This window comes from Carcharodon carcharias, chromosome 26 (assembly GCF_017639515.1).
Source record: "Carcharodon carcharias isolate sCarCar2 chromosome 26, sCarCar2.pri, whole genome shotgun sequence".
Classification (NCBI taxonomy): domain Eukaryota; kingdom Metazoa; phylum Chordata; class Chondrichthyes; order Lamniformes; family Lamnidae; genus Carcharodon; species Carcharodon carcharias.
The window spans coordinates 40424026-40436451 of record NC_054492.1 but is presented as its reverse complement, the minus strand read 5'-3'; the positions used below and the strand labels follow the sequence as shown (position 1 = coordinate 40436451).

Sequence of the window (12426 nt, the reverse complement as noted above, 5' to 3'; positions counted from 1 at the left end):
AGTGAGGCAGGTGTGTAATGGGAGTGCACCAAGGCCACGCAAGAGTAACTGGGCCAAGAGGCACTCCTTTCCTCACAGGCCCCCTTCAAATCCTGCACCTTTCAGACTCCTTGCAAGGTCCCCAAAAGGAAAATCTTCCCTGATGTTTATCTTAATTCCAAACTTACAATATCCTCCCCAAAACATTTAAACATTCTTTGCACTAACACTCAGCATCAGACAGACGCTCATAACATGGGCGCTTACTTCTAACATGGTTACTCACTACCACGGAGATGTCTAGCTAGGCCTGTACCAACAACAAGCTTCAGACTGAGGCTTGCAGGTAGCCAAATATAAACCTGAAAGTTGCAGCTTCTAAGGTCAAAGGCTGTGTGAGGAATCATGGTCCCACTCCTCTCACTAACCTGCTTCAGTACAGACATAACAACGTGAGTGCAACTAATTATTTTTAAAAAAGAATCCACAGGATGTCAATCATTTGGGATGTTCATATCGAATAGAAATTCCAAACATGTTGAACAGTCTGTGAGACAGGCCCCCATCCATGGACAATAGGGACAATCAGCTGACCCATATCAAGCCCTTGTTCTGAGGTGTGTACATCAGTCAGAGAGCAATATAGATTCTCTGCAGTTTGAAAGATTAGCTGAAAGTTATTGACTTTAGTCCTGTATGTGGCGTTACCAGCAAGAAAGAATCAATTAAAACAATTAGAGTCAGTTCATTCAGGAGTGAAATCAGAAGAATTTCTTCACACAAACGGTAATTGAAACCTGGATCTCTCTCTCCCACAAAAGGCGATGGATGCTGGACCAATTGAAATCTTCAAGGCTAAGATTGATCGATTTAGTTAAAGGTGTCAGGAGATTTGGAACAAAGGTAGGTAAATGGAGTTTAGATGAAGCTCAGGCGTTTTACAGGCGGCCAAGACTCAATTGGTAGCATCTTTGTCTCTGAGTCTGAAGTGGGCTCAAGTCTCACGCTGACTTGAGCACAAAAATCTAGGCTGGCACTCCAGTGCAATACTGAGAGAGTGCTGCACTGTCAGAGGTGCTGATTCATGGATGAGACAGGGTGGGGTGGGGTGGGGCGGGGTGGGGTGGGGTGGGTTGGGGTGGGGCTGGGTGGGGTGGGGTGGGTCTGGGGTGGGGTGGGGTGGGGTGGGGTGGGTCTGGGTGGGGAGGGGTGGGGTGGGGTGGGGTGGGGCGGGGTGGGGCTGGGTGGGGTGGGGTGGGGTGGGGTGGGGCTGGGTGGGGTGGGGTGGGGTGGGGTGGGGTGGGGTGGGGCTGGGTGGGGTGGGGTGGGGTGGGGTGGGGTGGGGTGGGGCTGGGTGGGGTGGGGTGGGGTGGGGTGGGGTGGGTCTGGGTGGGGTGGGTCTGGGTGGGGTGGGGTGGGGTGGGTCTGGGTGGGGTGGGGTGGGGTGGGCTGGGTGGGGTGGGGTGGGGTGGGGTGGGGTGGGTTTGGGTGGGGCTGGGTGGGGTGGGGTGGGGTGGGTCTGGGTGGGGTGGGGTGGGGTGGGGTGGGGTGGGCTGGGTGGGGCTGGGTGGGGTGGGGTGGGGTGGGTTGGGCTGGGTGGGGTGGGGTGGGTGGGGAGGGGTGGGGTGGGGTGGGGTGGGTGGGGTGGGTGGGGTGGGTGGGGAGGGGTGAGGAGGGGAGGGGTGGGTGGGGTGGGTGGGGAGGGGAGGGGTGGGGTGGGGTGGGGTGGGGTGGGTCTGGGTGGGGTGGGGTGGGGTGGGGTGGGGCTGGGTGCGGTGGGGTGGGATGGGGTGGGGTGTGGTGGGGTGGGTGGGGTGGGATGGGGTGGGGCGGGGTGGGGTGTGGTGGGCTGGGTGGGGTGGGATGGGGTGGGGCGGGGTGGGGTGGGGTGGGGTGGGTTGGGGCAGGGTAGGGTGGGGTGGGGTGGGGTGGGGTGGGATGGGGTGGGTCTGGGTGGGGTGGGGTGGGGTGGGGTGGGGTGGGGTGGGTCTGGGTGGGGTGGGGTGGGGTGGGGTGGGGCGGGGTGGGGCGGGGTGGGGTGGGGTGGGGTGGGCTGGGTGGGGTGGGGTGGGGTGGGGTGGGGCGGGGCGGGGCGGGGTGGGGTGGGGTGGGGTGGGCTGGGTGGGGTGGGGTGGGGTGGGGTGGGGTGGGGTGGGTTGGGGCGGGGTAGGGTGGGGCGGGGTGGGGTGGGGTGGGGTGGGGTGGGGTGGGGCGGGGGTGGGGTGGGGTGGGCTGGGTGGGGTGGGGTGGGGTGGGGTGGGATGGGGTGGGGCGGGGTGGGGTGGGGTGGGGTGGGATGGGGTTGGGCGGGGTGGGGTGGGGTGGGATGGGGTGGGTCTGGGTGGGGTGTGGTGGGTTGGGGCAGGGTAGGGTGGGGCAGGGTGGGGTGGGGCGGGGTGGGGTGGGGTGGGATGGGGTGGGGTGGGGTGGGGTGGGTTGGGGCAGGGTAGGGTGGGGCAGGGTGGGGTGGGATGGGGTGGGGCAGGGTGGGGTGGGGTGGGATGGGGTGGGGCGGGGTGGGGTGGGGTGGGGCGGGGTGGTGTGGGGTGGTGTGGGGCTGGATGACGTGCGCCGTATTTAAAAGGCACCTGAGCATCAACTTCTTTGCCGCAAGCCCATTGTGGAAGGGGGAGACTGCCTGGCGATCCCAGGGAGTCCTGGCCCCCAAATTCAGCGATGTTTCCTTCAATGTGCTGCCCAGTGCAGTGGAGGCCAGGAGGGGCATCCTGTGCCCCCGAGGATGGGAGGGGAGACCGAGCCGTCTGATCAACCCAGCATGAGAGGAAGTCGCCCGAGTTGTCGGTGCCCATGGTCTCCACCAGAGGACTGCCCAGTGCTGGAACTGGATGAATTACCTCATCCGAACCATCAGCTGCTCACACACATCCCACTGAATGGTAGAGGGGACATGGGCCTCAGTGGCACCATCTGTGCGGCCCATATGCAAAAGAGCTACTCAATGTGGTAAGGTGATGCCTCCGAGCCCCACTGCAGTCCATCCAGTCTGCAGGTGGAGAGGCCACTACGGGTCCCTGACCCTTCCACACAGAGAGCTCAGGTGCTGTCTGTGTGAGGGGGTGAGGGAAAGGGCTTAGGCATTGAGGCCACTAGCATTGAGGCCTCTGTGAGCCTTATCATCCTATCTGCATGACCCCACCACTCTAGAGGGTGCTGCCCCAGAACAACCCCTAGCCAAGCTATTCAGTACAGCTACAACACTGGCATCTACCCAGCTATGTGGAAAGTTGTACACAAAAAGCAGGACAAATCCCAACCTAACCAATTACCACCCCATCAATCTAATCTTGATCATCAGTAAAGTAATGGAAGGGGTCATCAACATTGCTATCAAGTAGCATTTGCTTAGCAATAACCTGCTCACTGATGCCCAGTTTGGGTTCCACCAGGGCCACTCAGCTCCTGACCTCATTTCAGCCCTGGTTCAGACATGGACAAAAGAATTGAACTCCCGAGGTGAGGTGAGAGTGACTGTCGCATCAAGGAGCTCTAGCAAAACTGGAGTCAATGGGAATCAGGAGGAAAACTCTGCACTGGTTGGAGTCATACTGAGCACAAAGGAAGATGGTTGTGGTTGTTGGAGGTCAGTCATCTCAGCTCCAGGACATCACTGCAGGAGTTCCTCAGGGTAGTGTCCTCGGCCCAACCACCTTCAGCTGCTTCATCAATGACCTTCCTTCCATCATAAGGTCAGAAGTGGGGATGTTCACAGATGATTGCACAATGTTCAGCACCATTCGCAACTCCTCAGATGCTGAAGCAGTCCATGTCCAAATGCAGCAAGACCTGGACGATATCCAGGCTTGGGCTGACGAGTGGCAAGTAACATTTGTGCCACACCAGTGTCAGGCAATGACCATCTTCAACAAGAGGGAATCCAACCATCACCCCTTGATGTTCAATGGCGTTATCATCACTGAATTCCACCATTATCAACATCCTGGGGGTTACCATTGACCAGAAACTGAACTCTGTGGTAACAGGGGAGAAAGCTGAAAGGGTCACAGGCAAGGGGGGTTCTGGAGTGCCGGGCACCATTAGAGAGTCCTGAGTGGAGGACCCGGGGGTGTCATATAAATAGCCATATAAATACTGTGGTTACAAGAGCAGGTCAGAGTCTAGGAATCCTGCGGTGAGTAACTCACCTCCTGACTCCCCAAAGCCTGTCCACCATCTACAAGGCACAAGTCAGGAGTGTGATGGAATACTCCCCACTTGCCTGGATGAGTGTAGCTCCCACAACACGCAAGAAGTTGGACACCGTCCAGTACAAAGCAGCCTGCTTGATTGGCACCACAACCACAAACATTCACTCCCCCACCACTGACACACAGTAGCAGCAGTACGTACCATCTACAAGATGCACTACAGGAATTCATCAATGTTCCTTAGACAACACCTTCCAAACCCACAACAACTACCACCTAGAAGGACAAGGGCAGCAGATAGATGGGAACACCACCACCTGGAAGTTCCCCTCCAAGCCACTCACCATCCTGACTTGGAAATATATCACCATTCCTTCACTGTGGCTGGGTCAAAATCCTGGAACTCCCTCCCTAACAGCACTGTGGGTGTATCTACACCACATGGACTGCAGTGGTTCAAGGAGGAATCTCACCACCACCTTCGCAAGGGCAACTAGGGATGGGCAATAAATGCTGGTCCGGCCAGTGAAGCCCACATCCTGTGAATGAATAAAAAGAAAAACCCTTGTGGACAACCTGCAGCGCATCAATCACATGACACACAGTCCAGTGTGTTATTTGTAAGAGTGGAAGCATGAGAAAACCCAATTGCTCTCAACCCCATCTTCTCTCTTTGTGCAGGAAAAATTACAGCACAACAGGAGGGAGAGAGAGAGAGAGAGAAGATGGGACAGGGCCGGCCTGAACTGAGGAAACTTACAGAGTCGAGGAGTGGGCAGGGGGAGAACCGGATCGAGTCGGTATGGATGGAGAGGTCAGCTGGTGGCCGCCATCCAATGAGTATCCATGTATAATATGGTCACATAGAAACCTAAGGGTCATTCATTCCTCCATGTTGGAGGCAGTTTGTGCAGTCGCTTGCTCTCTCCTCTCTCACTGACAGGTGCCAGCAGGAAGAACCATGTGTTTCTCGTTCCAGTGCAGTGAGGGATTCCTCATCTGTCAAAGGGCACAGTGCTCCTGGAGGCAAAGTCCTGTCTCAGGGAGTTTAATGACAGGCAAGAAAAGTCAAAAAATAGAGAAATATTAAAATTATTAACATGTCCCCCTCATGTGACAATGTCACACGAGATGGGACATGTTAATAAGAAACACATAAATTTTATTAAATTTTTAAAAAATGGACATGAAACTTCACCCCACCAGTGGATGAAGTTTCATGAATCATCTGGAACCCGCTGGGGCTCCTGGCCTGCCCGCCAGCCTTAAACTTGGCCATTTTTAACAAGGTTAATTAGCCTGTCAATGGCCTTAATTGGCCATTGACAGGTCGGCGGGTGGACAGCTGATTTCACTGTCCGCCCGCCTTCCTGAAGGTTTAAATGGACCGGGATGATGTTGGGGGTTCCTCCCCATGTCATCCCGAGTCACTTTCCCCTTGGCGAGCGGGCCCCGCCCCCAAATCACCGAGGGGAAAATCCTCAATGTTTTGGCCCGGTTAGCTGCTGAAACAAAATGTTCGCGTTGGCAGCTACTTGCTCCTTGTTTGAATCCTGGCCATCAATTGGAATGAATTTACTATACTCAAATTTCCCCATTTTCCAACCATTGGACAGTCCACTATCTTGAAAGCATGTCACCCTAGGCCATTCTAAACAAACAGGAAATCCTCCCCCAAGATTTGATTCCGACTTCTGGATGAAAAACTGAAGGGGTTCTAGGAATGATCTGAAACATATCCTGAAAGAGTACACATGTCTGAGGGGCAACTTGATCAACATTGCTTCACCTTTCAATGTGCTTTGGGGACTAAAGGGCGTGATTTTCTGGCCCCGCCCACCACCAGGATTGTCCACTGGGTCTTTGGTTAGGCCACTGAATCTCCTGCAGCGGGTCCCGAAACAACAGGGCCGGAAAATCCCGGCCTAGGTTTTGGATAATCTTATGAGGCCATCAACTCGGTCAGAGAATAACCAAAACAATCCCGGTTGGTGTGTAAAGCCTTCCACATCAATAGTGAGTTATGCAATCATTTTAAAATAGCTGGTTGGGAAAAGGGCCTGGATTTTCCGGCCCTGTTATTCCTGGACCTACCATGGGAGATTCGGCAGCCCAGCTAAAAGCCCATTGACTTTCGGCAGGACCAGACAATCCTGGTGGCCAGCGGGGCTGGAAAATCCTGTCCAAGTGCTGCGTTCACATAAGAAAACTCTCCAGTGTAATGGAAAGATTCAATTACCGAGGCCTTGCTGGATAATTCTGGCGCAGACTTTAAATTAAAAGTTTTCAATAGGCAACATGAGATTCACTCATTACATTAACATCACTGATGAAGGTGAGGAATGAACAGACAATTCTGAAGCAAGCGCTGGGGCTTCAACACAGATGCAGACAGAAAGCCCCAGTGAATTGAAATCTCTCAGTAAGTGGAGAAGAGAGAAAAAAAAAACAAATGGACAACATTTTTATATCTAGGCTGAAATTATTTCTGAAGATGGGAGATGTAGTAATGATATCCATTTCGTTTCTGTGTCATTAAATAAACATTTATACAAAAATGGCAAATATAACTGAGCTTAGCTGTCTGTGCTGAAACTCCATTTAAAATCTCATGGTAAAATGTCTTGCCAGATCCTCTATCAGAAACAATGGTCGTGTGAGCTAAAGAATGCAAAGAATGCTTCAATAATCACCCTGCAGCAATCCACTATCTATTCCCTCCACAAAATACCAAACAGCACAATTAGAAAATGCACCCAGAACTTGCAACGGTGGCTGATAACTTTCCAGTTGTATTTTGCTGGAATTCCACCAAACGGAATCAATCCTGCAGTTATTCGTTTTGCAATCCACTTAGTTGCCCCAATGCCTTCACAATTGACCAAATTACTATGAGTAGGAGCATGGCTCTGTGCTCTTACCTTCTCCCGATGTTCTGGCACTTTGGGCCTTAAGGGTGGCACAAATGAAGAGGAGAAGAGATATTTGTGCCCAGTTGTTCATTTTCAACCTTTAAGGCCTTTTCTCTTTTACAGATTGCGAGTTGTACCCCTTTAACTGGCTGCAAGAGAAAATGAAAGCAAATCAACTCCCCTTATTTTACTGACTAATAACTAAAAACCTGGTTGCCATAAAATTAAATGGGCCTGTTTGTTTTTTTTTGCCTGAGGCCCCTCTGTCTGTGGTGATTGTCTGACACTAAGGGATGCCAGTGATACTGGACGTTGGTTAAGTTTTTTTTTATACCTGAAGGTCGTGAACAAACTGTTCAGGCGACTGTGATTTGCTCTGGTCATAGTAGGAACACATTGCGAAAGGATTGCAAAAGCTGTTGGGAGCTGGAACATGACGAGAGCTTAACTCCCACTTTCAGGAAAGAAAGACCATCAAAATCATTTTGCTGTTGGAAAAGAGGGCAATATCTGAAATTGTTTAGAGTATCAACATGTTACCACAGATTGAGTAGCTCAAAGATATAAGTGACCAGCTTCAGCAGCACAGTGCCCGCACTGTCGATTCTATTTGCGATTTAATAGTAAAAGCTTGAAAAGCTCCTTGCAAATCAGAGGGAACAGGATGCTCCTTCACATCTCATAAATATACCTTGGGCCTCCCTCGCCCTGGGTTTCTTCCCCTCCCAACTGAAGACTTTCCCACAGCCCCAAACTTGCCAGTGCTCATTCTCCCCTGTGACACCCAGCTCCCTCCCACTGTCGATTTTAACTCCCACCCACTAGCAGTCGCATCTTTCCTGTCAGCTTTAGGCAGGAGTCAGAGTCAGGAAATGCTAATGAGGCCTGGGAGGGATGCTGGATGGTTTACCCCCGATTTGGCCCTGTGCAATCCCAACTCCCACCCCATATTAAAGTTGGCCCCTTGTGAGACCTGTATCTGTTGCCAATTCCTTGCAGCCAATGGGATCTAATTGTGTTCTAATAAACTCACTACTGCCCAACTGAATGAGGCATGATGGTCCTTTAGGTACAGAAATTGGTCCATGCCATTTTTTGGACATGGGGAAAGGGGCTCATGACCTTCTGATGTTCATTGCTGTGGAGATAGGCAGCGCATGAATTTTGTACTGCCTCCATATCTGAATGGTTGCAGCATCAGCCAGTGGGGCTCATCATGCTGTCTCCCTGCGTGCTCAGCAGGGGGCAGAGTAGAGATCACAAGGAGCACAGGGTGCAGGAGGCCTGCTCCTCTTAAATGTAGGCTGTCCCTCTGAAATGGGCACTGAGACACAGGGGCTGCTGCTGAACCTTATTGCTGCAATTCTAAATGAGGAAAGTAGAACACAAGGGCAGAGAGAGGGCTTCCAGGTTCATGAATGTGGGGCTGGGCTGGAGGTCTTAGTGGTGGAGGTGGAAAGAGGGGAGAGGCCATGTTCCTGTGGGAGGCCTTCAAAGACCACTCTCAGAAGGGAATAAGAGCAGGTGACCAGGGAGTCTGATTCCTGGAGTCTGGCCCAAGGACCTGGCAGCAGCTTTACAAGAAGTCTGATGACCTCACATGGGTGGTGATGGTCAGAGAATGCATTGTCACATGACATCTCTTACCCACTGCACATCTAACCTCTCACACTGCTCAATGCACCATACCACATTGTTCATCCACCAGCAGTCACTGAACTCAGGAATCATGCTTAACATCCTCCCCGCCCTCACACTAATGATGCCAACCTCACACACAGACCCCCCACCTGCTTCCGCACACCTCCAGCTATTCAGCCACGGCCAGACACAATCACTGACATTCTCCCCTCTCTTTTGCAGCAGAAAGTGGCCCATAGCAGGAATGAGAAGAGCAGAAGTGGTGATGTACCGGACTCCTCAGGCCTATGAGGAAATGCTGCTGGCTGTGGCAGAGCCCATGGCATTTGGCATTGAGGGTGATGGCATGTTACTGCCTTATGCCCCTTCTCAACTTCCAGCTCACTTTCATCTTGCTATTTGGCAAGCAGCGGATGGTGTGGCCATGGAGTTCTTGTGTTGTAACCCCACTTCCTTCACCCAGACTTTTCCCTTTCAGAGATTCTGCTCTCAGACACTCCAGGGCTGCCACTTGCTCACCCACGACTAACTCAAGAAGAGGAGAACAGACAGCACAGCACAGGAAAAGGGGCCACAAGCTCAGAGACCATCACTGTAAGTTACATTAGAGACAGAGCTTCGATCTGCCTGTGGCGAGTCAGCGGGTATGAGTAGGTTGCAGCCAAACCTGGGAGAAAGGATAGTTCATGGCCAGATTATCGGAGGGCGAGGTCATGTCCGAGTTCTGCTGCAGAGGGCACAGGTGAAGGCTTTGATGGGCCAGCATACAGGAGAAAGCTGATGAGGATGCACACCGAGAGGTTGGGAGCATTGGCAGGCCTGACAGACAGCTTCCTGGCACCATCAGTATAGGAAAGTCTGGCTGTAAGCCAAAGAGGGCTTCTGCTTCATCTCCTGGGTGTTGCAGACCCAGAGGCAATGGCACAGTAGCTCCCATGTCTGGTGTAGCCTTTGTGCGGACAGATCGCCAAATCCTCTGTCCTCCCTGTGAGGAGGCAGCAACACTCCCTGCTCAATTCAGCAACTCACCACCACCCCTCCAAAAACACCCCCGCAGCACTTCCAGAGACTGGACAGTAGGAGATGGTTAGGGCAAAGGACCTTACTTGCAAGTTGGATGCATGGGCCGTTCAAATAGTGCTGATGCTGGGCACCTCTGGCAACTGATCACATGATCCTTGGTGAGTGACAAGCGAATACGTTGAACGGACTTGCGCGGCCCGAGTTCTCAACTAGGGCGTCCAATCAGCCGGCAAGGCTGAGTGATGTCATGGTGGAGCCAGGGCGCAGCCTTGTGAGTGGGGCCCTTGGCAGACACTGTCGCTGGGGCCGCTGCCAGGCAGCTGGAGGCAAAGAGCATTCTACTCGGAGAGCCTCCAACTTCCTTACTGCTGCCTCCAGCGTTGGTGTCTGTCCAAATTTCAGCCCCTTAATTTCCATCTCCAACTAATCTTTTACTGTACAGTTCAGGACTTATGAATTGCATGGTGTTTTAAATCAATTTAAATCATTATAGCTCGATTTTAGTTTCACGGCAGCTTAAGGCCCTGCAAGTGCTGTGTCAGCGGCTGATTGCTTTTATTCAGTCCGTTTTCTCAATTGGGAACAGAAATAAAAACATTGAAATTAATTTTGTTTAAAACAAACGGTCCTACCTAGAAGGACAAGGGCAGCAGATAGACGGGAACACCATTGGCTGCAGATTCCCATCCGAGCCACTCACCATCCTGACTTGGAAATATATCGGCCGTCCCTTCACTGTCACTGGGTCAAAATCCTGGAACTCCCTCCCTAACAGCACGGTGGGTGTACCCACACCACATGGACTGCAGCGGTTCAAGGAGGCTGCTCACCACCAGCTTTTCGATGGCAACTAGTGATGGGCAATAAATACTGGTCCAGCCAGCGACACCCACGTCCTGTGAATGAATGAAAAAAAACCCCTGTCACAAAAACGCCCCCCCCACTCTGTCTCACTGCGAGCAATGGCATGGGAGGTCAGTATCTATCATGTGTAAGTCTTGAGATCTCTTCATTGCACTTCACTTTGTCACATATTCTCCTCAAAAATTTAGAGAAGAGGCTTCAAAAAGAGATCATAAAAATAGTCAAGAATAAGAAAAGGCCCCATTAAAATGCATCTTGCTGGTGAACTACATTCCCAGCAAACAGAAGCAGAAAATGGCTGGAAACACTCAACAGGCCCAGTCAGCTTCTGTGAAGACAACAAACAGGTTAATGTTTAGTTCAGCTTTGGTCTTTTTTTTTTCCAGAATCTGTTACAAAGCAAGGCCTGCACCCAAACCTGTAACCCGCCTGACACTGTCCCAAGCAGGGAATCTTCCTGCCCCGCCCGCTGGTGGGATCTTCTGGTGCCGCTGAAATCGATGGACTTTCGGGCAGGTTAAACCACGCCCGCTGCGGGGAAACCGGCCACGACAGGGCTGGACAATCCCTGCCCAACTGGCCGAGTGTTTCCTGCAAAAGTAAAGTACTGCCGATGCCGGAGATCTGAAATAAAAATTAAAAAGCTGGAGATACTCAGCAGAACCATTGACCATTGAGCTGAAACGTTAACTTTGTTTCTCTCTCCGCAGATGCTGCCAGACCTGCTTAGTGTTTTGTGTTTCGATGGCTCCTGCATTCCTGTCTTTGCTTCAGGTTCCCGCAAACTTCTCTCTTCTTTGAAAATCGCAAATGGCCTGATCTCTGGTCAAAAGTACAACACTGCGGATGCTGGAAATCTGAAACAGGAACAGAAAACGCTGGAAAAACTCAGCAGGTCTGACACCATCGGTGGAGAGAAAGGCAAGAGTTAACGTTTCAAGTCCATACGATTCCTCTTCAGAGCTGAAGAGGGGTCATGCAGACCCGAAGGGTTAACTCTGCCTTTCCCTCCACAGATGCTGTCAGACCTGCTGAGTTTTTCCAGCATTTTCTGTTTCTATGTCTGATCTCTGGTGTTCTTCATGGCACATTATTCCAAATAAAGCTCACACTTTCCTGATAGACATCAGATTTAAATTTACCCTTCATTCATTAAAGGATATTCTTAAATCTGATTTCCCTAGCTTATTTTGACGTAGTTCTTAAGTTTATTTTTACAAGAAACTACAAAGGACAGTCATACCCGGGCATTTTACTAGCTTGTTTCTGTCGATGTTGTTCCAGGAACATCAGCCTCACACTTGCACACACACTCACACACGGATGAAGTTCATCCAACTGTTTTCTTACCTTTCTGTTAAAACAGACACTCCTTCAGGAATGATAGTCATTTCCTCCTGGTTTCAGAGATATTTCCATAGCAACAGAAAATACACTCTAATTTGCAACAGGATGTGCGTAAGAGTGGTATGTGCTTAACATGCCTCAAGATGCCCATATTTATAGCTACAAGACTTTATGGCCCTAAAGAGGTGGGCCACATTGCATGGATCTCAAAATTGAGATTTTGAAGTGGTAAGTATATCAGAGAAGGATGCAGGTCTACGGGAAGGGAGTAAAGCAGTGGGACACGAGGACTGGCGCAGATACAATGAGCTGAATGGCCTCCTTTTGTGCTGTAGACTTTTATGTTCCTCTACTTTGTAAGCACCTATTTTACACAACTTTTCTGCTTGCAGGTCAAGGCAGCACAAGAGAGGGGGCATAAGCCCTTGAATCTGTTTGATGCAAAGGCCCAATCCTGGAGGAGAGATTAAGAGTGAGGGCAAATTCAGAGAAAC

The 12426-nt window shown here is 51.4% G+C and overlaps 1 protein-coding gene across 1 annotated transcript in view; it reads right to left on the bottom strand.

Annotated features, from left to right (window-relative positions):
• Window positions 1-11981, bottom strand: part of lipca (lipase, hepatic a) — an 84168-nt gene extending 72187 nt beyond the window's left edge. The window contains exons 1-2 of the mRNA XM_041175020.1: window positions 11936-11981; window positions 7067-7206 (exon numbers count right to left, since the gene is read on the bottom strand). Coding sequence (XP_041030954.1) covers window positions 7067-7148 — 82 coding nt within the window. The 5' untranslated portion in view covers window positions 7149-7206; window positions 11936-11981. The remainder of the gene's footprint in view (window positions 1-7066; window positions 7207-11935) is intronic.
• Window positions 11982-12426: the final 445 nt, after the last annotated feature.